The 24,560-nt window shown below is 39.5% G+C and overlaps 1 protein-coding gene across 8 annotated transcripts in view; it reads left to right on the top strand.

Moving 5' to 3' along the window:
- The window catches only part of PPP1R9A (protein phosphatase 1 regulatory subunit 9A), a 320,981-nt gene that overhangs the window by 291,425 nt on the left and 4,996 nt on the right, over window positions 1-24,560 (top strand). For 6 of the 8 annotated variants that reach the window (XM_079932584.1, XM_079932583.1, XM_079932582.1 and 3 more), the window contains 5 exons: window positions 1,912-1,999; window positions 2,099-2,182; window positions 18,975-19,173; window positions 21,175-21,294; window positions 23,351-23,533. In XM_079932584.1, the coding sequence (XP_079788710.1) occupies window positions 1,912-1,999; window positions 2,099-2,182; window positions 18,975-19,173; window positions 21,175-21,294; window positions 23,351-23,533 (674 nt within the window). The remainder of the gene's footprint in view (window positions 1-1,911; window positions 2,000-2,098; window positions 2,183-18,974; window positions 19,174-21,174; window positions 21,295-23,350; window positions 23,534-24,560) is intronic. The other 2 variants (XM_079932586.1, XM_079932585.1) reach the window with 1 other exon arrangement.

The following is a 24,560-nucleotide window of genomic DNA, read 5'->3' as shown; positions in this document are numbered from 1 at the left end:
TGAAAGAATTCATTGAAGTGTTCCTTGGAACACACTTTGGCAAATGTGTGAGATAATGATGTGAGGTTGCCTAGCAGCAGGCTCTCTGATGGGCAGAATCAGGCTTTTAGTCCCAAGATGTCCACATAACTGCCACACTAATAGGTTACAGAGTGTTGCCACGTACATTGCTTCATCTGGTCTTAGCACCACTCGTTAAAATATCTCCCAGCCACCTTTATTTCTGAAATTAATAAGGCAGTCTCCTTTTAACTTTGCACATTCCTAGCTGTTGAGAGTTGCTCTAGAATTTATTTGGAAGAATCCAGTACTTTCTTTCCTTCAGCTTCTGTTAAGAAAATTGAAATCCTGCTTTTTTTTTTAATGTCCATTAGCAAAATCACCTTAGAGTGAGTTTGTGCCATGTGTGTATATTTTTTTATGTGCATGTGTCACATCTGTGGCTATTTAATTCAGTTACCCAAAGAGTAATGATGCAAAGAGCCATAATAAATATTTGAGGTTAGAAGTGGATTTTGACGTGGACATATTTCTTACTCTTCTATTTGATTATGTACATTTCAAGGAATTGATTATTATAATCTGTGTATCATTAACTAAAACTATGAAAAGCTCATTGCTAAAAATCCTTAGAGTATTTTTCAACATCCTGTGCTTCTTCAGAGCTTCGAAAATAGACTCCTAAATGAGAACTGTGTGCACATCATGGCTTGTAAGTTATGTGTGTTTAGAAGTTTCTCCTGAAATAGACAAAAAGCATAAGCAAAATTAACTGCAAGGTTAATTGAACATTCTCTTAGGAGAACTACACTCCATGCCAGAAGGTTGCTGGATTTTCTTTTCAATTTTAGAAAGAGAAAGACACCAACAGACAATTGGGAAAGAGCAGTTTCATACACAGATATGCATCAAAGACACCCCTTGTTAATGATCTCAGATGACTGGATATGCTGAAATATAATGCCAAACAGCATTCTTTGCTAAATAGCTCCAAGTAGAGCCTTAGGAGTTTCTACCTTGTCCGAGGTAGAGTAAGTGCCACCAGTGGAATCTAGTTCCTACAACTGACATTGAATTCCATTGGCAAAGCGTCTCCTCTGATTGGTTCTGGCATCATTTCAAGGGTCCCCATCCCCCAGCAGCTGCTGTGCTTTAGAGTGCCAGCGTAACTCTGGAGAGAGGCAGAGATCATTCAGCTGCAAGCACTGGGGAGGTTTTTGGCGTCTTCCACATCATGGGAAGCCAGCCAAGTTGTGCTTAAAGCCAACTTCTAAAAAAAGACCTTTCAAAAATATAAATGTTTTATAGCTGAGCTCCTGCTTGAGAAGTCTCCCCCATGTTCTGTCTCCTCTATCCCAAGACTGGCCACAAGCCATTAGCAAGGGGCAGATGAGAAGGGAAAGCTTTGACTCTCACTTTCTCCCTAATCTCTCAGACTCTCAGGGGTGACGTTCTTTACTGGACTTGGGACATATGGGGGAAGTGAGCTGGGGTCCTGTCAGAAGGTGCTAAAACCCAAAGGCAAGAAAGGCATGGAGGACAGAGCCCAGACATTTGAAGCAAAGAGTTGGAGCCAGAGAAGGAACAGAAGGAAAGTCATTTGGTCCCTGCTTTGAATGTAAAGAATGATTTGATAGTGTTTATTCTTGCTTATTTTTTTTCATTCCAGTTTATCTGAAGCTAAAATTCTTTGTGATAAGTATTGGGCTTCTGTCTAACAGGACCTCTCCCGGTTTGACTGAATGTTCCTCAACATAGCTGTGTTTCCTGTATGTTAATAAAGGCATCCAGTATTTTCTTTTACTGTTAGGAATTGATGCAAACCCCACAGATTCAGAGACGCAATGACTTTTGACAGTAGCTTTTTAAAAATGATAATAATTGCTTTTTTCACATATATGTATATCCTAGATGGTGCCAAAGGTCCCAGATCACTGAGGGCATCAAGTTTGTTGGTGGTGCGAGGAGGAAAAATTAAGCGGAAGTTTGTGGATCTGGGGTAAGCTCTTCATGAAGTTAAAAAGCAAGCCCTCTGTAAGAGAAGGATTAAAGGAGAAAATGTCAAATTCCCCTTTCTGACTGTGTGCTGTCATTATAGGGCGCCTTTGCGAAGGAATTCCAACAAGGGAAAGAAATGGAAAGAAAAAGAGAAAGAAGCCAGTAGGTTTTCTCCAGGTAGCAGGTACGGGTGGGTGATTAAGAACAGATGTATCTCTGCATCTAAACCTTCTGGCCCCTTTCCATTGTTAACCGGAATTAGTGGTCGTTATCTCTGTGCTGAAGTGGTACAGCTAGAGGTGAGATGAAAACAAATTGCAGTTGGTATTTGTCTTACTCCGATTGAAGCCTACACCTGGCCTCGGGTAGATCCATTGGCTTAATTGCAGAATTATGGTCACATGAACAGTTTTAATAAATGTTTATCTAAATACAGTATAAATGTATCTATGTGATGTGTCAGTTAGACACATTTCAGCTTTTTTGCCTGGCTACCCACAATTCTTGTGTCTTCTGGTTATAAGTCTGAAAGGGTAATTTTGCATTTAAGTATATTGTTGGCTTTCAAGACTGTTCGGTCCACATGCGGGTAAGAAAGACCAGTGTCTCACTGAACTCAGCTATTAGGTTGATTTTTGCTGGCGCCATCAACTATGCTTACTGTTCAATAGAGACTTTCCTATAGAGAAGTGAGCTTTGTATAGCACATTGTCAAGCTTTCCCAACTTTATGCTGAGATTACATAATTGTAAACTTAGGTTTATATAGGGAGACAGTAAAGCACAGAGCTGTCTCTGAAGTCCAACTGCCTGGGTTTGAATCAGGGCTCTCCCAGTCACTACCTTTAAAACCTTCGACAAGTTATTTAGCCTCTGTGCCTTTGTTTTCTCATATATGAAATGAGGATAATAAGAGTAGCTACCTGTTAGTGTAAGGATTAAATGAGTTTTCATGTAAAGCGTTTAAAATGGTACCTGGCACATAGGAGGCATTCAATAATAATAATAATGATAGCAATCTGCTATAATTCTTATTATTATTTGCAAGTTACAAAGAAGTTTTATATTTATCATTTTATTTGATCCTTACAATAAGATTGGGAGGGCAGATAATAATACCATACTTTATTGATGAAGAACTTCACCTTCATAGAATTTAATTGATTAGCCCATGATTATGCAACAAGCAATTAATGTCAGTTAGCTGGGGCTTGGCCTCCTGTCCAGATGTCTTTCCAACACTGCATGTCACCTCCTAGTTACTTAAGCATCTAATGATGTTTACATTTATTTATGAATTTTGGGAATCATCCCAATAGTATAGACTAAGGAAGAAACAGACAAAATGCTAAGAATAAAAGAATGTAAAATTATTTGGGGACCACCTATCCATTTTATAGGTTGTCCCCAGCTGTTTCCTTTTTTCTCTTTTCTGCCATACACCTTGGTGAGAAATTGTACCTTCTCCCTGGGATTACAGGAGAATGGGGGAGAGGGTGAGGGATGAGAAGAGAGAATTCCAAAATTAATTATTTTTGTTAGTCTGGGTTTCCTTTATGCCGTACAATGGAGAAAGGCAAGAAAGCTCTGTTTATATTAAGGACAGGAATCTCAGGAAAAATAAGGCCATAATGCAACTCAAGAGCACTTTTAACTTTGTGTGGTTTTAGAGTGAGAAATATAAAACAGTCTACTTTATGCCTTAGAATTAAGAATAGAAAACTATCAAATATGCTCAGGGGAAAAAACAACAACAGATAGTGAAACCGTTTAAGGGAGAGAGAGAGATGCCCAAATGCACAACGGGAGAGAAACTTGAACACTTCTGAAGTGACACTGTGCTCCCTTCGGTCCCTGGGCTCCTGAGGCAGCCACTGCCTCTCACCTTTGGGGCCCCACCCTCAATGGGACATAAGCGCAGGCATCCAACAGAGTGGAGGGGAGAAGGTTTGACTGAATTTCGTGGTAGGAGCCAGAGAGTTCTCACGCCCTTGTGTAAATTGCAGGTGAAAGTCAAGCAGGTCTTGACTCTGTTGGCAAATACTCACCTTACTCCAGGCAAAACCACCATAGTCCAGGGTGGGCGGTCATCATCGTGCTGCTTAACGGCAGCCGATAACCAGCTTTTGAAGCAGCAGCCAGCTAGGCTGCCTAGTCAGCTACATTTTAAAACATTAACTCTGCAGTCTCTCCGCATCAGTAGTCACAAACAATTCACGTGTACAACATTACAAAGTAGTTTTCAGTTAGAATCATAGTTTCATAATTATTTGTAATTACAGTAGAAGGTTGACAGGACTGAAAGGAATTCATGTAATTGAAACAGTAGGGCAGGGAAGAAGAAGGATTTTTTCAGTTTCAAAAAAATAAATTTTTGAGCTATCACAGTAATTGGTTAACAGTAATCAAATCTAATGACAGCCTCCATTCTCCTATGTAGATGAATAATGGGCCAGAACCGTATTCAGAACATATTGCAGGAAGTACAGTTACTGCCCAGTAGGAGCATAATGCAGTTGAATTGGTTTCACAGGGCCCCTGAAGGTAGGTGGGTGGCAAGCACCATCAGCTGCAGGGTCCCACTGCAGTTGTGGAGAAGAACTGGGGGTAAACTCATCACTCCTGTGAGGTTTTCTCAGAAAAAGGAGGATTCACAAATTGAGTTAGTAATCTTATCTTTTAGGCTTTTCATCCAGTTCTTATAAGATTGTAAAAATCTGATGAGGTCATTCAATCAGTGATAACCTAAGGGTACCGGACTTGAAAGAGGCCAGACATTCTCTAAATGTGGTCTTGGTTTTAGTTTTTTCCTTCCCAAAGAGTAAAGAATTAACTGTATTCCTTGTGGAGACAAAGTGATTCAAATACATGACCAACATGAAACAAATAGATGAGATTAAAATAAGAAGAAGTAAACCCTACAGACATATATGGTTTGGTTCTGTCCTTTTCAAATACGTGCTCAGTGAACTTTCTGATTTAACCAGATAACATAGCGGATAACAAAAGCAGGAAACGCTTAATCGTCAGAGCTTGTTCATCCCTTAAAGTACATACCAAAGAGTAAGATAAAATACTCTCCTTAAGAGTAAGGAGCCACTGGTGTCAGTGGAGTGTCTATTTTTGGAGCTCTGTAGGAGAAGCTCCCACTTTAGTCACTGAATGGAAAGCCCTGTGAGCTCTGTAGGAGAAGCTCCCACTTTAGTCACTGAATGGAAAGCCCTGTGAGCTCTGTAGGAGAAGCTCCCACTTTAGTCACTGAATGGAAAGCCCTGTGAGCAGATATCTCAAAGCAAGGCTAGAGGGTGGCGCGTGGGAAAATTATGGGGAAGGGAGATGGCGCTCCTCTGTGGAAGCAAATCTGCTTTCACCTTAGAAGTGTGAACAGTGGAGAAAACACTGAGCTGGAATCCAGTATTCGTCCTGACTTTGCCATAGGTAAGTCTGAATTCCTTGGACTTTGGTTTCCTACCAAAAAATAAGTGTGGTCAACTAAAACTACATGGTCTGTAACTCCCTATCCATCTCTGCCTGCACTATCCAGCATGGTAATCTCTAGTCAGATGTGGCCCTTGAGCACTTGAAATGTAGCTTGTCTTTATCGAGATGTGTTGTAGGAGAAAAAGCATGCTCGATTTCAAAGACTTCGCATGGAAAAGAATAGAATGTGACATATCTTGGTATCTTAATAATTTTATAATACTGATTACATGTTGAAATAATATTTTGAATATTTTGGGTGAGATAAAATATATTATAAAAATTAGTTTTACCTCTTTTTTTCCATGTGGCCACTAGAAAATTTTCGTTGACTTATGTGGTTCATATTATATTTCTATTGGACAGTGTTGATCTATATGATTCTATGAAAACCATACTCTTGATTTCTGACTCTTTATTTTGTTGGTCTGTAAATTAGCATGTATTCATTTGTTTGTTCATTCTTTTTTTATCTGTATGTACTCCTCTTTGTTCCAAATATTATTTGTTTATATACAAAAATATATATGGTACAACAGTATAATTTATTTTAAAAGTAAATCAGATAGGGTAAAACAAGATAAAGCAAAAAGTAAGGTTGGTACTTAGAACATCTTCAGCAGTACTTTCATAGTAAATATAACAGTGACCTCCAGTAAAAGCCAAGAGCATAATGTCAAGGCGATTAAGAGCCCGAGTTCAAATCGCAGCTCTGCCACTTGTCCTCTTGAGCAAGTTACTTAACCTCTCTGTACCTCAGTTTTCTCATCAATAAGATGGAGACATATATTTACCTCTTCAGGTCATTAAGGGGGTTGAGATCACATTTAAGCACATTTTAAGTCCTTAATAAATATAAATGGCTATCATCACTATTAACGCTTAAAGTAATTCTTATTGCAGGGATATAAAACTAAATATTTTCTGGACATATTTTTCTGGCAGTCTCATTCATGCAGGGGTGACTTTGGTAATATCTTGACGAATACATGGACTATATGGATTATAGTTCAGGCAATCCTTCATAGATGCCATTTCTCTCAAAGAAACTTTAGATAAATCATGGTACTACAGTGAGTTTGAGATTATACTGCATGACAAGTATCTGGAGGGCAGTTCTGCCCTTTTGCTGAGCAAGGGCCAAGCCTCTGCTCCTGAGCTGGAGTTGAAACACACCCTTTCAGAAGAGCTGAGGAGTGGGATAAACACATGTACACAGAGAGAGAAACCCCTTTCTCTGCCTAAACCCGGTCCACAGAGGCACCCCAGAGAGGAGCCAGCTTTTTCCTTCAAAAAAAAAACATTTTAAAAAACAAGAAACAAAAATGTAGCTATAAATGCCGGTGGAGAATGGCCATTAGAAAATGGCAGAATAATTTGAGCCTGAAAAGTCTTAGAGCGCACGTTACCAAGCCACTAGTGGCCAGGAACAGTGATGGCAAAAACTCACCACTGGAGAACTTAACCTTGGCCATGTAGCTCACGTGGGCTCTCCCCTTCACTTGATATTTTTAATGCCCAAAGGTAGTAGCTTTGTTCTTAAAAAGAGGATTATTTGGGTTATAAATTAAGAGTAATTTGTTAAAGCGTCCAATTTTAAAACCTAGCTTTTTTTGAGTTTAGCTCAACTTAGAAATCCCGTCATTTCGTTTTACACATCGAGTAAAATTTTATATGAAATAAAAAAAAATTTTATATGAAAAAAAAATTTTATATGAAATAAAAAAATTTTATATGAAATAAAAAAAAATTGTTCGAACAATATTAGCTTAGCCTCAGGAGAGCAGACCTGTTCCCCCATAATTGTCTGTCCTGTTTTTAGCTGCAGATATAAATTTAATCTATTTAGTTTTCCTTTTAAGTAATTTCCAGTGCCTAAAACCTGACAAACTTACATTCCTAACAAATCAACACTTTTCCTACTTAAAAAAACTCTTGAAAATCTACTAAATTAAAATAACTACAGTGACTCTAAACATCCCAATACTCTTTATCAGTGTGGTAGTTTTACACCTAATTAGTTAAATCTGAAATCAGTTAAATATATTAAGGTAGACTCAATAGACGAGTTTCTTTCTCAGTTTCTAATAATACAAATTTTCTTAAAAACTAACCGGTATATTTATTATTCCTAAACTAATATTTTTGTTTTGATAATATGGATTTTATTTACATAATCATCTTGCTGTTTCATTTTATATCTTCCCAGTATGGGGGAGACTCATTAAGGGAACAGTTTCTCCATCTCAAGTGAGTGTACGGGAGGAAAAAAATATATTTTTCCCTCTACACTCCTAGGTTCTTCAACTAAAGTCCTGTAAATTAGACTGACAGAAGACAGATTAACAAGGGAAAAGCATACAAATTTAATGTAAGTTTTATGAGACACAGGAGCCTTCATTAGGAAATAAAGACCCAAAGAAGGAGTTAAGCCTGGAGAATTTTTATCGTAGGTTTGATGAAGCATGGAAAGTTGTGGGGAAGTGTGATAGGACAGAAAGGTATGAGCCTAAGGGCAGTAAACTGGGGAAACTTAACCAAGCCTGTTCATTCATTTGCTCAGATTCCTCTTGGCATCTGTCCATCTATGGAATTAAGGATGCTCCTTTCCTCTGGGTATAGGGAGGGCACCTCTCTTACATGAGGGTCTTATGACCTGGTTCAGGGGAGATGGGGAAGGTCAGAGAGCCCTTCCTGCACCTGCCATTTCTCAAATTCCTTAAAATATTCATAGCTTAAAATATTCACTATGCCAAGGTGTGCCCTATTTGGGGGTAGCGTGTCCTGAACCCCATCATAAGTTAAGGTTAAGCACTCTACGCTGACCATCTCTAATGGGCTGTTAGTTATTGATCAGATATTTAGACCATAACTCAGGATCTAGAAGCAGGATATTTCAAGGTTGTTGGCCTGGCTGCAGATGGACACCTGCTTGTTATAGCTGTTAACCTGTTCAGGTCTCTCAGTCCCCTACAGAAGGGGTGGATGTTAGAACCTTGCAGAATTACTTCCTCTGATTTGAGTAAATGGAGGTCTGCAATCCTTCCTCTGGTTGCACCTAACTTTCTTCAATTAACCTCCTTTACTACCTGCTTGAATTCTATATTCTGTTTATACTTTTTCTGTTCTGGAAGTTCCTGAACTCCTAATTATATTTTGATGACATCCAATTAGACTCTGAATACTTAATTGTATTCAAAATTAAACCAAAAAAAAAAAATCACCATGGAATGTTTACCTGAGCAACTTAATTTTGGGGTGCTAGCACCAGGGTAAACTGGTTTCAAGATATATAAATGAGTTAATTGTTTTATAGAGTTGTTAAACCATTTAAATGCCAGGAGGCAGTTACTCTCCCCACCTCACACCCCCAACAAATGGCATTTTCGGATTATAGAGACTTAATTTGAAGACATGCTTTCTCCCAGTTCCTAACAATAAAACAATCAGAAATATAGCAGTGATTTATGAATCTATTTTTTCCAAAAATGATAGTAAGTCATTAGTGTATAAGCTAAAAAAGAAAATGAAGCAAGTATAGAACACATACCTGTTTTGATCCTCTAGAAATTATTTTCAGATCTATTAAGTATTCATTTCTACCAATCTTGATTTTTCAAGGGAGTTATTAAGGATCTGTATGGAGTTTATGCCCCTTGGCCCATAACCTGCCCTCAGAGTCAAAAAAGTTAAGAAGGGAGGGAGGGATGGAGGGAAGGAAGAATTTTATGTTATTCTTAACAGATTTCTCCACAAAGTGAAACAGACTATAAGAGTGGTCAATAGTAGAATAACTGTTACCAAACCCTTTCTGCTCCTTTTGTAGGCCCGAGAGTTGTATATCCAAAAGGAAATTGGCATTTATTTTAGAAAGCTGGTGAGCTGATAGGTCTATAATTTTAAAGTAGTGAAGAGTTTGCTCTTTTAAATGAATATTCTATACTCTAGGTCCAAGCAAATGGAAGCATATCACTGTTCAGTTTTTTGAAGGATACTAGGAACCACACAGAGGTTCCATCAGCTCAGGGAGTTTTAGAGTCAAGGATACACAAAGAAGTGAGGGGGACAGGATACAGCCCCAGCAGGGGCACAGCCAGACCTCGAAAATAGTCTTCAAAATATCCCAGGATCTGGTGGTTTGCAGCTATGAGGACAGTGGTTGTCTCCTTAGAAGTGGGCTTTCTTTGCTTTCTATGTGACTATTCCTTTGTTCCTCCATTATCGTGGTGTGGAAAGCTAGAGCAGAAAGCCTCTGGATATTATCCAAGGCTGAGCTTCTATGATCTCATTCATCACATTGGCCTTCGGACCCGTCTTTAGTGCTGGATGTACAAGTCCACATGGAATTTTTTACTCTTTAGTATTTCCCTGACAGTGAGAATTTTATGAAAGGGTTTAATGAGACATGGTCTGCAGATTTTCTCTGAAACGTTACCTGGCCAGGATCTGAACTACCAAAAGTCCTTTTCAAATAGGGCATTAGAATGACAACAATTTGGCAACAATATTCTTATTTCCTACCTATTAAAAGTGGTAGTGGACAGTGAACTCTATGCTGGAAATGAAGTGATACATTACTCTCTTTTTCCTCGTTCCAAGGAGGATTAAGAAAAGGATATATAAGATCAAGATCCATTCCATATGGGAACAGAGTCAAGGATGGGCACTCGAATTAAATAAATCAAGCTTAAAGTTTGGCCGTGTGGCTGACAGGGTCTTGGTGCTCCAGCTGGCTGTCAGGCCTGAGCCTCTGAGGTGGGAGAGCCGAGTTCAGGACATGGGACCACCACAGACTTCCCGGCCCCACGTAATATCAATCAGCGAGAGCTCTCCCAGAGATCTCTGTCTCAACACTAAGACCCAACTCCACTCAATGACCAGCAAGCTCCAGTGCTGGACACCCCATGCCAAACAACTAGCAAGACAGGAACACAACCCCACCCAATAGCAGAGAGGCTGCCTAAAATCATACTAAGTTCATAGATACCCCAAAACACACCACTGGATGTGGTCCTGCCCATCAGAAAGACAAGCTCCAGCCTCATCCACCAGAACACAGGCACCAGTCCCCTCCGCCAGGAAGCCTACACAACCCACTGAACCAACCTTACCCACTGGGGGAAGACACCAAAAACAGTGGGAACTACGAACCTGCAGCTGGCGAAAGGGAGACCCCAAACACAGTAAGTTAAGGAAAACTAGAAGACAGAGAAATACGCAGCAGATGAAGGAGCAAGGTAAAAACCCACCACACCTAACAAGTGAAGAGGAAATAAGCAGTCTACCTGAAAAAGAATTCAGACTAATGATAGTAAAGATGATCCAAAATCTTGGAAAGAGAATTGAAAAAATACAAGAAACATTTAACCAAGGAGCTAGAAGAACCGAAGAGCAAACAAACAATGATAAATAACACTATAAATGAAATTAAAAATTCTTTAGAAGGAATCAATAGCAGAATAACTGATGCAGAAGAACAGTTAAGTGACCTGGAAGATAAAATAGTGTATTAAATAACTACTGCAGAGCAGAATAAAGGAAAAAGAATGGAAAGAATTGAGGACAGTCTCAGAGACCTCTGGGACAACATTAAACAAACCAACATTCGAATTATAGGGGTCCCAGAAGAAGAAGAGTAAAAGAAAGGGACTGAGAAAATATTTGAAGAGATTATAGTTGAAAACCTCCCTAATATGGGAAAGGAAGTACTCAATCATGTCCAGGAAGCACAGAGAGTCCCATACAGGATAAATCTGAGGAGAAACACGCCAAGACACATATTAATCAAACTATCAAAAATTAAATACAAAGAAAAGATACTAAAAGCAGCAAGGGAAAAGCAACAAATAACATACAAGGGGATTCCCACAAGGTTAAAAGCTGATCTTTCAGCAGAAACTCTGCAAGCCAGAAGGGAGTGGCAGGACATATTTAAAGTGATGAAAGGGAAAACCTACAACCAAGATTACTCTACCCAGCAAGGATCTCTTTCAGATTTGACGGAGAAATTAAAACCTTTACATACATGCAAAAGCTAAGAGAATTCAGCACCACCAAACCAGCTTGACAACAAATGCTAAAGGAACTTCTCTAGGCAGGAAACACAAGAGAAGGAAAAGACCTACAGTAACAAACCCAGAACAATTAAGAAAATGGTAATAGGAACGTACATATCTATAATTACCTTAAACGCAAATAGATTAAATGCTCCAACCAGAAGACATAGACTGGCTGAATGGATACAAAAACAAGACACGTATATATGCTGTCTACAAGAGACCAACCTCAGACCTAGGGGCACATACAGAAGAGGAGTGAGGAGATGGAAAAAGATACTCCATGCAAATGGAAATCAAAAGAAAGCTGGAGTAGCAATTCTCATATCAGACAAAATGGACTTTAAAATAAAGACTATTACAAGAGACAAAGAAGGACACTACATAATGATCAAGGGATCAGTCCAAGAAGAAGATATAACAATTGTAAATATTTATGCACCCAACATAGGAGCACCTCAATACATAAGGCAAATGCTAACAGCCATAAAAGGGGAAATTGACAGTAACAGTGTAAGAGTAGGGGACTTTAACACCCCACTTTCACCAATGGACAGATCAACCAAAATGAAAATAAATAAGGAAACACAAGCTTTAAATGATACATTAAACAAGATGGACTTAATTGATATTTATAGGACATTCCATCCCAAAACAACAGAATACACATTTTTCTCTAGTGCTCATGGAATATTCTCCAGGATAGATCATATCTTGGGTCACAAATCAAGCCTTGGTAAATTTAAGAAAATTGAAATCATATCAAGTATCTTTTCCCACCACAATGCTATAAGACTAGATATCAATTACAGGAAAAAAACTAAAAAATACAAACACTGGAGGCTAAACAATACGCTACTAAATAACCAAGATACCACTGAAGAAATCAAAGAGGAAATCAAAAAATACCTAGAGACAAATGACAATGAAAACACAATGGCCCAAAACCTATGGGATGCAGCAAAAGCAGTTCTAAGAGGGAAGTTTATAGCAGTACAATCCTACCTCAAGAAACAAGAAAAATCTCAAATGAACAACCTAACCTTACACCTAAGCAAATAGAGGAAGAAAAACAAAAATACCCCAAAGTTAGCAGAAGGAAAGAAATCCTAAAGATCAGATCAGAAGTACATGAAAAAGAAATGAAGGAAACGATAGCAAAGATCAATAAAACTAAAAGCTGGTTCTTTGAGAAGATAAACAAAATGATAAACCATTAGCCAGACTCATCAAGAAAAAAAGGGAAAAGACTCAAATCAACAGAATTAGAAATGAAAAAGGAGACGTAACAGCTGACACTGCAGAAATACAAAGGTTCATGAGAGATTACTACAAGCAACTATATGCCAATAAAATGGACAACCTGGAAGAAATGGACAAATTCATAGAAAAGCACGACCTTCCAAGACTGAACCAGGAAGAAATATAAAAGACAAACAGACCAATCACAAGCACTGAAATTGAAACTGTGATTAAAAATCTTCCAACAAACAAAAGGCCAGGACTAGATGGATTCACCGGTGAATTCTATCAAACATTTAGAGAAGAGCTAACACCTATCCTTCTCAAACTCTTCCAAAATATACCAGAGGGAGGAAAACTCCCAAATTCATTCTGCAAGGCCACCATCAGCCTGGTACCAAAACCAGACAACGATGTTACAAAAAAAGAAAACTACTACAGGACAGTATCACTGATGAACATCGGTGCAAAAATCCTCAACAGAATACTAGCAAACTGAATCCAGCAGCACATTCAAAGGATCATACACCATGAGCAAGTGGGGTTTATCCCAGAAACGCGAGGCTGCTTTAATATACGTAAATTGATCAATGTGATACACCATATTAACGAAGTGAAGGAGAAAAACCATATGATAATCTCAATAAATGCAGAAAAAGCTTTCAACAAAATTCAACACCGATTTATGATTAAAAACCCTCCAGAAAGTAGGCATAGAGGGAACTTACCTCAACATAATAAAGGCCATATATGACAAACCCACAGCCTACATCATTCTCAGTGGTGAAAAACTGAAACCATTTCCACTAAGATCAGGAACAAGACAAGGTTGCCCACTCTCACCACTCTTATTCAACATAGTTTTGGAAGTTATAGCCACAGCAGTCAGAGATGAAAAAGAAATAAAAGGAATCCAAATCGGAAAAGAAGAAGTAAAACTGTCACTGTTTGCGGATGACATGATACTATACATAGAGAATCCTAAAGATGCTACCAGAAAATTACTGGAGCTAATCAATGAATTTGGTAAAGTAGCAGGATACAAAGTTAATTCACAGAAATCTCTTGCATTCCTATGCACCAATGATGAAAAATCTGAAAGAGAAATTAAGGAAACACTCCCATTCACCATTGCAACAAAAATAAAAAAATACCTAGGAATAAACCTACCTAAGGAGACAAAAGACCTGTACACAGAAAACAATAAGACCCTGAGGAAAGAAATTAAAGATGATACAAACAGATGGAGAAATATACCATGTTCTTGGATTGGAAGAATCAACATCATGAAAATGACTATACTACCCAAAGCAATCTACAGACTTAATGCAATCCCTGTCAAACTACCACTGGCATTTTTCACAGAACTAGAACAAAAAATGTCACAATTTGTATGGAAACACAAAAGACCCCGAATAGCCAAAGCCATCTTGAGGAAGAAAAATGGAGCTGAAGGAATGAGACTCCCTGACTTCAGGCTATACTACAAAGGTGCAGTAATCAAGACAGTATGGTACTGGCACAAAAACAGAAATATAGATCAATGGAACAGGATAGAAAGCCCAGAGATAAATCTATGCACATATGGTCACCTTATCTTTGATAAAGGAGACAAGAATATACAATGGAGAAAAGACAGCCTCTTCAATAAGTGGTGCTGGGAAAACTGGACAGCTACAGGTAAAAGAATGAAATTAGATCACTCCCTAACACCATACACAAAAATAAACTCCAAATGGATTAAAGACCTAAATGTAAGCCCAGACACTATAAAACTCTTAGAGGAAAACATAGGCAGAACACTCTATGACATAAATCACAGCAAGATCCTTCTTGACCCACCTCCTAGAGAAGTGGAAATAAAAACAAAAATAAATCAAATGGGACCTAATGAGACTTAAAATTTTTTGCACAGCAAAGGAAACCATAAATAAGACCAAAAGACAACCCTCAGAATGGGAGAAAATATTTGCAAATGAAGCAACTGACAAAGGATTAATCTACAAAATATACAAGCAGCTCATGCAGCTCAATATCAAAAATACAAACAACCCAATCCAACAATGGGCAGAAGACCTAAACAGGCATTTCTCCAAAGAAGATACACAGATTGCCAATAAACACATGAAAGGATGCTCAACATCACTAATCATTAGAGAAATGCAAATCAAAACTGCAGTGAGGTATCACCTCACACTGGTCAGAATGGCCATCATCAAAAAATCTAGAAACAATAAATGCTGGAGAGGGTGTGGAGAAAAGGGAACCCTCTTGCACTGTTGGTGGGAATGTAAATTGATACATCCACTATGGAGAAAAGTGTGGAGGTTCCTTAAAAAACTAAAAATAGAACTACCATATGACCCAGCAATCCCACTACTGGGCATATACCCTGAGAAAACCATAATTCAAAAAGAGTCATGTACCAAAATGTTCATTGCAGCTCTATTTACAATAGCCAGGACATGGAAGCAACCTAAGTGTCCATCGACAGATCAATGGATAAAGATGTGGCATATATATACAATGGAATATTACTCAGCCGTAAAAAGAAACAAAATTGAGTTATTTGTAGTGAGGCGGATGCACCTAGAGTCTGTCATACAGAGTAAGTCAGAAAGAGAAAAACAAATACTGTATGCTAACACATATATATGGAATCTAAAAAAAAAATTTTAATGGTTCTAAGAACCTAGGGGCAGGACAGGAGTAAAGACGTAGATGTAGAGAACGGACTTGAGGACACAGGGAGGGGGGAAGGGTAAGCTGGGATGAAGTGAGAGAGTGGCATGGACATATATACACTACCAAATGTAAAATAGATAGCTAGTGGCAAGCAGCCGCATAGCACAGGGAGATCAGCTCGGTGCTTTGTGACCATCTAGAGGGGTGCGATAGGGAGGGTGGGAGGGAGACGCAAGAGGGAGGAGATACGGGGATATATGTATACGTGTAGCTGATTCACTTTGTTATACAGCAGCAACTAACACAACAATGTAAAGCAATTATACTCCAATAAAGATGTTAAAAAAAATTTTTTTAATGTGGTAGTGGTGGTTGTTCTAAAAGCATTGCGACAAAGGCAGTTCACTTGGGAGTAAGACAAGATACTCATGCTGTCATTCATTATGGCCTGTTTATAACCTTTAAAACAGTATCCGTATATTTAAGCACTACCATGTCTTACTTGAATTATGGATGGAACTCTTTAAAAAATTCCCATGTTACTTTGATTAATTGATTCAGAAATTTATAACCAAAGAGGAGGAAAATAATCATCAGGTCCAGTTAATCTCAAATATCCCCATAAGAGTGTGGGGCTACAGGGGAAATATTTTTATGTTTCTGCACAGTCAGAGCTTTGTGAGCACTTTTACTGGAATGTGGGACCTGAGCTAAACGACAAGCCTGAGAAGTTACATTATGACTAGATAGATAGATTTACCTGCAGAGAGATTTACCTCCCCAGAGGTATGTGATTACATTTTCCAGAAGTGGGGATATGGAGAGGGGGCTGAGACCCAACTCTGTGGAGACGTTCCCGGGGCTGCAAAGCTGGAGACACTAGTCTGACATATATTACTTACATATATTACTCTGACATATATTACTTTCCAAAGCATAAGAACCCAAGATCCTTCTCAAGTTGAATTGTTTACATTAAGGAGATAAGACATCTCTCCCTCTCAGAGGAAAGAAGGCAGACAGCTGTCCCTCTCCTATATAATCATCCAGATTCATATTTTTTAGATTCCTCACCTATAATGTAGACCAAGTATACGATGACAACTTGTTCCCATTGTGGCAGCCTGGAAAGAGGAAATTAGGGCATGGGAAACGAGTGCAATAAATTTTGTAAGTAAATAATAACCTGTTTCTGCTCCAGAAACCTCACATTTGTATTCAGGATAATATTAATAAATACAGTTATTAAAAACTTTAAGAGTGAGATCAGACATGTATTATTAAAAAATACAGATTCCAGGTCAACTCCTCCCTCTCCCCCAAATTCTAACTTGGTAAGTCCAAGAATTTGTATTTGAATAGCTACTTCAGATGATCCTTATCAGACTTATTTGGGGACCACTGCACTGGTCCAAGACCCAGGAATAAAAAGTGCTTCTTACAGAAGACCAATCTGCCTCTGCTAGCATGCTTTCTTAAGTTCAGTTATTGTAAACCCACATCCCCCCATTTTTTGATAGTAAGTGGATTTAAGGATACAAATTTTTTTTAGTTTCAACGTCAGGATAAAATTGAAGGTTGACACATCTCTGGTTGTTCTTTATTATCCTTGCAGACCCCTTTGGGTTTGTTTTGTTTTTTTAAATAAATACACCACTAAAATCATCAGATCTGCTGGAATCTTTAGTGTGAGAAACACTTTTACTGACCCAACCTGTGGTTTCAGTATGCTACCAAAACTTTGCTGACTTCTGCATTCTCTTTAGTTATCGTTCTCATAATCCCCTTATACATATATTGCTTTACAGTTTACAAGATGCTTTTACATTAATTGTTCCATTTGTTTCTCACAATAATCTTCGGAAATGGAACAGAAATTGTTAGGAGTTGTATTACCTATGTAAATTTGAAATATTTCAAAGTAATGAGAAATGAGATGTGAGACGGTTGAAATTCAGTATACATCTGGGACAGAAGTTGTCCGTTAGCCATGCTGTTGAGGCACTTTTAATTGAAGGGGAATCTCTTTGTTGTCATGACATCAACAGCTAACAAATAATAGACATTATTATCAGAGATCACTTGGACATATTGAGGGTGACTTCTTCCAAGTGCATAGAAACTACTGCCCATTCCTGCCTCAGCTCCTGATAAATTTTTTTAACCAAAAGGTAAATATAGATATGCAGGTAACTGCATTAAGAAAAAAGTCTGGTTTCTTTCTTTTTTTTAAAATTAATTTATTTATTTTTGGCTGCATTGGGTCTTCATTGCTGCGCACGGGCTTTTTCTAGTTGCGGCAAGTGGGGCTACTCTTCCTTGTGGTGCACAGGCTTCTCACTGCAGTGGCTTCTCTTCTTGTGGAGCATGGGCTCTAGGCGCACAGGCTTCAGTAATTGTGGCACTCGGGTTCAGTAGTTGTGGCTTGCAAACTCCGTAGTTGTGGCTCATAGGCTTAGTTGCTCTGCGGTGCATGGGATCTTCCCAGACCAGGGCTCAAACCCGTGTCCCCTGCATTGGCAGGTAGATTGTTAACCACTGCACCACCAGGGAAGTCCCAAAAGTCTGTTTTCAAATTGTGTTTTTCAAATGCCTTTGAGTCCTTTAAGTAGTAAATAAGCATAGACCTTTATACCTTTACATTTTCAAAGCACTTTCACACTTATCTAATTTAATTCTTAACAACCACATATGATATATATAAAATATCCACCTTTTATGGATGAGGAAATAGACTCTGAGAGAAGGACCAAGGCCAGGTACACAGGAAGTGTGTACGGTTTTAGGACCTTGGGTCTGATGTTCCTCCTGTGATAAGGCACTAAGATTATGATGAAAAACCAATAAGGTGTGTTTGTTCTGCTTAAAGTATCATGAGCCCAGAAATTTCCAAGTATTTAAATATATCATTTTCTAAAGTCTCAGGCTCTTGAGAACCTGTGCTCAGAGGAGGCCAGGGTAGAATGCTGGTTATGAGCTCATGTCACTAGTGTGAGGCACTGTTATGTGACCCAAATAAAGGGAATGCTGTGATGATTAACTTAATAGCAATTCCTAAAAGACCATGCCCCTCCCTGATACTAATTCATCCACATACATTTATTAGGCACATTTCATAAAATTCATCGTGGCAATAATGATAACAAAATATTGATCATTGTTATAGAATCCAATTAGATGCAAAAAAGATAACTATTGGACTTCCCTAGTGGTCTAGTGGCTAAGATGCTGCGCTTCCACTGCAGGTGGCGCAGGTTCGATCCCTGGTCAGGGAAGTTCCGCATGCTGCGTGGTGTGGCCCCAAAGAAAAGAAAAATTAAAATTAACAAAAAAAAGATAACTATTAAGATTAACGTTCTAGTCAAAAGGGCAACATTTTTACTCTATCCATTGTGTAGAATAATTTCTCAAACTATGACTTCAAACTATATTCAGAGTCCCTTCAGAATTCATTTCAATAAGTTTTACATCTGCCTTTTCTTTGTCTAACATACCCGTTCTTTTCATAACCCAGGATCTTCAGCGGCAGGCTGGAACACTGGAAACCGAAGCTGTCCTCCACTGCTCAGGCCTCCACGCCATCAGCGGGCCTGCCTTTCTCGTGGTTTAACGAAAGCCGGAAAGGATCCTATTCCTTCAGGAACCTGCCTGCATCTGCAAGTCCCCTTCAGCCTTCTCCTGAAACTCTAATTTCAGATAAAAAGGGGTCTAAGGTAGAAAACACATGGATTTAAAAAGCAAACAAGAAAACCCCCAATCCTTCCTCCTCTTCGATCTTTGGAAAGCATTCTCAACTTGTGTGTGTACTCTGGATCCGAGAAACCAATGTGATAACACTGCAGTAAACAATGCATGGTATTTCTTGTGTGGGGGAGGAAGAAAGCCTCATCTAACCATCACCTTCTTTAATACTGTTCCGTTCTAGATTGTACGTTAATCTTTGATTTGCCTGTCTTTTCACATACTGCTAGTTAATCTCAGTTTGACAGTCAAGCCATGCTGGGAAAGATGCATTTGAATCATGGAACAGTATGATAGATCTGTTACCAAGTATTCCACTTTAAATTACATTACAAAACTATTTTTGCTGTGCTCTTCAAGATTTACTGGAAAACAAATAAATTTGGGACTGAATATGTGTTCAATATATCTAAATGAAACTCTTTCAAACAGACCAATGCTGACATAGCACCCTTATTTCTTCTTTTAAATCAAACTTCCATGTTGATAAACTGTTACAATTCTATCACCAAAGTTTTTTAACTTTAGCAGAACGAGGAATTATATGCTTATTTGTTTTTAAATGCACGATGGTTATTTCCAGCATGACGCTGCAAACCTTACCTAACATTTTATTGAAACACATACAGTGGCTAACTTTCACATGTTGTTTGGTCTCCCTTTATCAATGTTCACTTTTCTCTCTCAAACAGAAACCTGTGATTAATGTTAACTTGAATTTAATTCTTTTCTTGAGGTCAACAGCTCATAAGGTTTTGACAGAATTTGGGGTCATATCTCCAATGACAATGTCAAATGGTAATGTGCTGTGTTAAATGCTCACCTGCTTAAATGTTTTACTAGCCTAGCTCCTTGTGCTCTGATTTCGTCTCCTTTTCTGAAGTTTTAGCAAACTTGGCGTTTGTTTGGTACTGAATTCTCTAGCCTCCGGCATCGTATTTATTCTTGACAACCAGCTAAACCCAATGCAAGGGAACCTAATGGAAAACTAACAGTCCAGTTCCTAAGGAAGGGGAATAGGAAACAAGATGGTGTTGGTCAGGTGCTTAGAGTTCCAGGAAAGCCAGTCCTTCTAGAATTATTAGCAAAAGAAGTTCTGGAAGCAGAAGGCCACTTTGGTCTTGAAACATTTTCAGTCTTGGGTCTGAGAAATCTAAATGTTGTTTGAATAGATTCTACCATTATCTTGCACTGGAGAGACACCAGATTTGGTTTAAAATGTTTTTACAAATGCAGCTATGTAGTCATTGTGAATTTATTTAACTTTAATATTCACTGAACATTTTAATGAAATTCTGGGGAAGTTTTACGTACACACCCTCAACCTCCCCAACCCCCAGGTGGTTATTTGGAAATGTGTTTCTGTCCATGCTGCAGCCTCTTTGGTACTCCGTTGGTGCTGTGCAAGAGTTGTATTTTAGCATGTGACTACTAGTGTAATGGCAGACTGTGACCTACCCCAGAACTCATCATCTTGAAGGTTACATCCAGGAGAGGATCTGCCATCTCTCACAGTATTTATCACGGCCAACAGCAAGCGATCCTTCCCAGGGGGTGCTCAAGCTACCTTTCTAATATGGATTGCCATCTGTTCCTAATAACTCAGGCTCACCACACCATCTTGTATTTTTACTTACACTGTTACTTATCACGATTAGGGTCAAAGAATATAGGCTTATTAATATTACCCCTCTGAGCAGTTGCAGAGGATAACGAATGCTGTACCCTTGAAGAGAGGTTGAAGAATCATTTCTCTAAGATATCTATCCTTTCATGTGATGGAGAAAGCACCCAGAATTCCCTATCCAGCGCAGAAGGCACAGTTCTCAACCACTGCCGGGTGAAGGTCACCAAACCCAATATGAATCTCTTCTAAGATTACTTAAAAAGAACCTTTCCAGAACTTGCAAACATACCTACCTCTGGTTCACTCACTATGCTCATTTAACAGTGAGCTTTATTTGTTTTTTCAGAATTTTACCTTCAGTGATGACTTCAGCCCCAGCAGTACCAGTTCAGCAGACCTGAGCGGCCTGGGAGCAGAACCCAAAACACCTGGGCTCTCTCAGTCCTTGGTGCTCTCATCAGATGAGGTACATGCACGGCACCGACGACAGAGCTGCTTTCTCAGATCATACGTTTTACCGATGAACTATCACCGGGGAAAATGTTTTTAGGCAGATTTTGCATATCAGTCCTCATGATTTCGCTCCCTCTCTGTCTCAACGTGGATGCAGAGTACTATTTCTGAGCCCCTTTAAGCTGTCTAGGGACCTCCCCAGCCTTTCTTTGATATAAATGGGATGACTATCAACAGAGGGTTGGGAATGGGAGGCTGGGCACTGGAGAGCAGCAAGAGGGAACAGCCCAGAAATCCCAAGGGAGGGAATTCCCTGGAGGCCCAGTCTTTAGGACTCCGTGCTTCCACTGCAGGGGGGCCTGGGTTCGATCCCTGGCTGGGGAACTAAGATCCTGCAAGCTGCGAGGTGCGGCAAAAAAAAAAAAAAAAAAATCTCGAGGGAGTTTACAGACAATCCATCCCCCTCCTCCCTCACTTTTTTCACCATCCCTGATGTTCCCTCTGAGTGGGGAGTGGCCCTTGACTGAGAATCACCGCAGGGGACAGGTGCACTTGTGATAAGGAAGGAAAACTGGGGGAGAACCACTTACTTAGAAGCCGGGGTCAAGTGTGCATTGCAATGGATTCTCAGGAGATATAATGTGTACAGGAGGGCAGGAGATTACACTGGTGATTGACTTAGTGCTCCAAGAGATAAGTAGAAGGAAGAAATACCAGTACTGGGGGCGGGGATGGGGCTGGGGAGAAGCGCTGTAAGTAAAGATATATTCACCCTAAATATTTGCTCTTAGTTATTTCTTTCTAATGTGATTTTTGCTTTGTAAAACTTTTTTTTTCCCTTAAATTCTTCTGCCTGTATTCTTCAGGCTTCGCATGATTTTAATTGTATTAAAACTTTGTACTGTACATGTGTGTCTCCTGTTCCTGTAACACTTTTCTTTTTGGTTCCTTTGCTGCTCTCTCACTCAGAGCCTGGATATGATAGATGACGAGGTGAGCTCTCAGTGGGCTGTGTGTGGTGGCTTACATGGTATTGTCTGACACTTCTTTTCTTTGCAAATGATTTAAAATCAAACAAGACAAGAAACTTTCCTCTGTAGTGGAGGGTTTCCTCGTGTTAAATAGTTTCAATCTCTGTCCTTGTCTATATCTTAGTTGAAAAGACATTCAAGAGGATCTCCAGATTCCCTTGCTGTGCCTCCCATCACCATTACCCTGACACAGCCCATTGTGTTTCACCTCCTTTGCCTTCACCTCAGCTTCCCCATCCCCTCCTCTGTGTTCCCTGCATGGTCACTGAGGTGACACCTGTCTCTCCTCCCGGATTTATCATTGCCTTCATCTCCTCTCAGCTTAGTGGTTCTAGGAACCCAGCTGCCCTTTGCACTATTCATAGCAATGTCCTGCATTGGACAGAGCCTGGGATTTGGAATAAACCAGTAAATGCTGAGCTCCACCACTCACTAGCTGTGTGATACTGGACAGATCTGGAGACTTTCTGGGCCTCACTTGCCTCGTTTATTAAAAGTAATTATGGAAATTACCTGTCCTACCTTCCTCATAGGTTTGCTTGCTGCTCAAGTGAAATAATGGCTGTGAAATTTCCCCTAAGTATGTTTGAGGACTTAATGTTCTCCCCTTCTAAGTAAAAGATATACCTCAGTATTTTTAAATGTATCTTTACATATCTCTGATGTCTTAGCAGAGGATCAGTGCAGTGATGCATTACATATAGAGATTAATGATGTATTCGTTTTCTGCATCTGATAATCTTTCCATAGTGTTTTAATGTAAAAACTTGCAACACTGGAGTGTATTTTTCAGTTTTAAACTTCCTACATTAAAATGCTTTGTTTGGGGGAATTTTTATATTTCCAAATACCTAAACAAAATGTAGAGTTAATAACTTTGTGTATGTTACACATACAGCTAGAACCATTCGTTTACTTTATGGTTTAAAAACAAGTGTGGCTCTAGTAGGCAAGAAATGGCTTTTGATAGCATCACATGCCATACTGAGCTACAGCTTCTTGGTCCTTTAACAACCCTGCGTAACATTCCTACCTCAGATTCTTGATGACGGACAGTCTCCCAAACACAGTCAGTGTCTGAATCGGGCCGTTCATGAATGGAGCGTGCAGCAGGTTTCTCACTGGCTAATGAGCCTAAATCTGGAGCAGTATGTCTCTGAATTCAGTGCCCAAAACATCACTGGAGAGCAACTCCTGCAGTTGGATGGAAATAAACTTAAGGTAAAGAATTATATGTTTGTGTTAGGTTACCAAGTATAATTTGTATTACACATAGCGCCTAAAATGTTTCCGTTAGATGAGAGCATCCTGCATATCTGAGAGGTACTTCTCACTCACAGTTAGCAGAAAGGACCTTGAATGATTTCTGAGTGGTAAAGGAAGTTTCGGAAAGTCGTCGGGTTCTGAATCAAACAGTAGGCTGCCGAGCAGGAGAGCTAGAGGCTCACTCCATTGCTTCCGCCAAGCAACACATGGTCCATGTATTAACTCTACTTATTTCCTATGTAGTATGAGTTTTAATAATGGCCGATGTGGACTCTCCTATAACGTTAGAGTTAAAACCCAGGTCCGTGAATCTTCCCTTTTTTTAACTCATTGCTCCCCCCACCCTCCCTCTTCCCTGCATTCCACTCAAAAAATGGAACTGTGTTCTCCCCAGAACTTTCTTCCCCCACCAAGTGCAGGCCGTGTCTTCCCTCCCCTGCCCTGGCACTCTCATTTTCACCTGTCCAGTCCATCTCCTTTAGAGGCTGAGGTGGCACCTACCCCTGTGGAAAAAGGGCAAAAGGAGCTCACAGCCAGCCTGCCACCCCCAACCTCGGCCCCCTGCTGGGCTGACGGGCAGATGAGTAGCTCTTGACAGTCTTGAAAAGGTTAGAGATCAATCAATAGCCTGTGAATATGAAGGCCCATTGACAAGGCTGTCCCTGATGGGGAGATGGATGCATCCCGCTGTTGATTCTGAAGGTCATGAAACGTTTAAAGTACGGAACCAACTCCCCTTATTCTGAATTCCAAGCTCATCGAGCAGCCTCATTATGATCAGGCTTCCTTTATAGGTCTGCCTACAGGGAGAGAATGGCTAATCATGCTGACATGAGCATTCCGGTCCCAGAGACATTTTTGGTCTCCATTGTAAATGAATACATGGGCAGAAAGGAAGCCACTTCGATTCCTCCTGCCCTTCTTGGAACCCTCCGTGGCAGCAGGTGCCCACTCCTATCTTTTGAAAATATCAGTGAGTTTA

This window comes from Stenella coeruleoalba, assembly GCF_951394435.1.
Source record: "Stenella coeruleoalba genome assembly, chromosome: 9".
Lineage (NCBI taxonomy): Eukaryota > Metazoa > Chordata > Mammalia > Artiodactyla > Delphinidae > Stenella > Stenella coeruleoalba.
The sequence above is the reverse complement of the archived record's forward strand: the minus strand, read 5'-3'. Positions and strand labels throughout refer to the sequence as shown.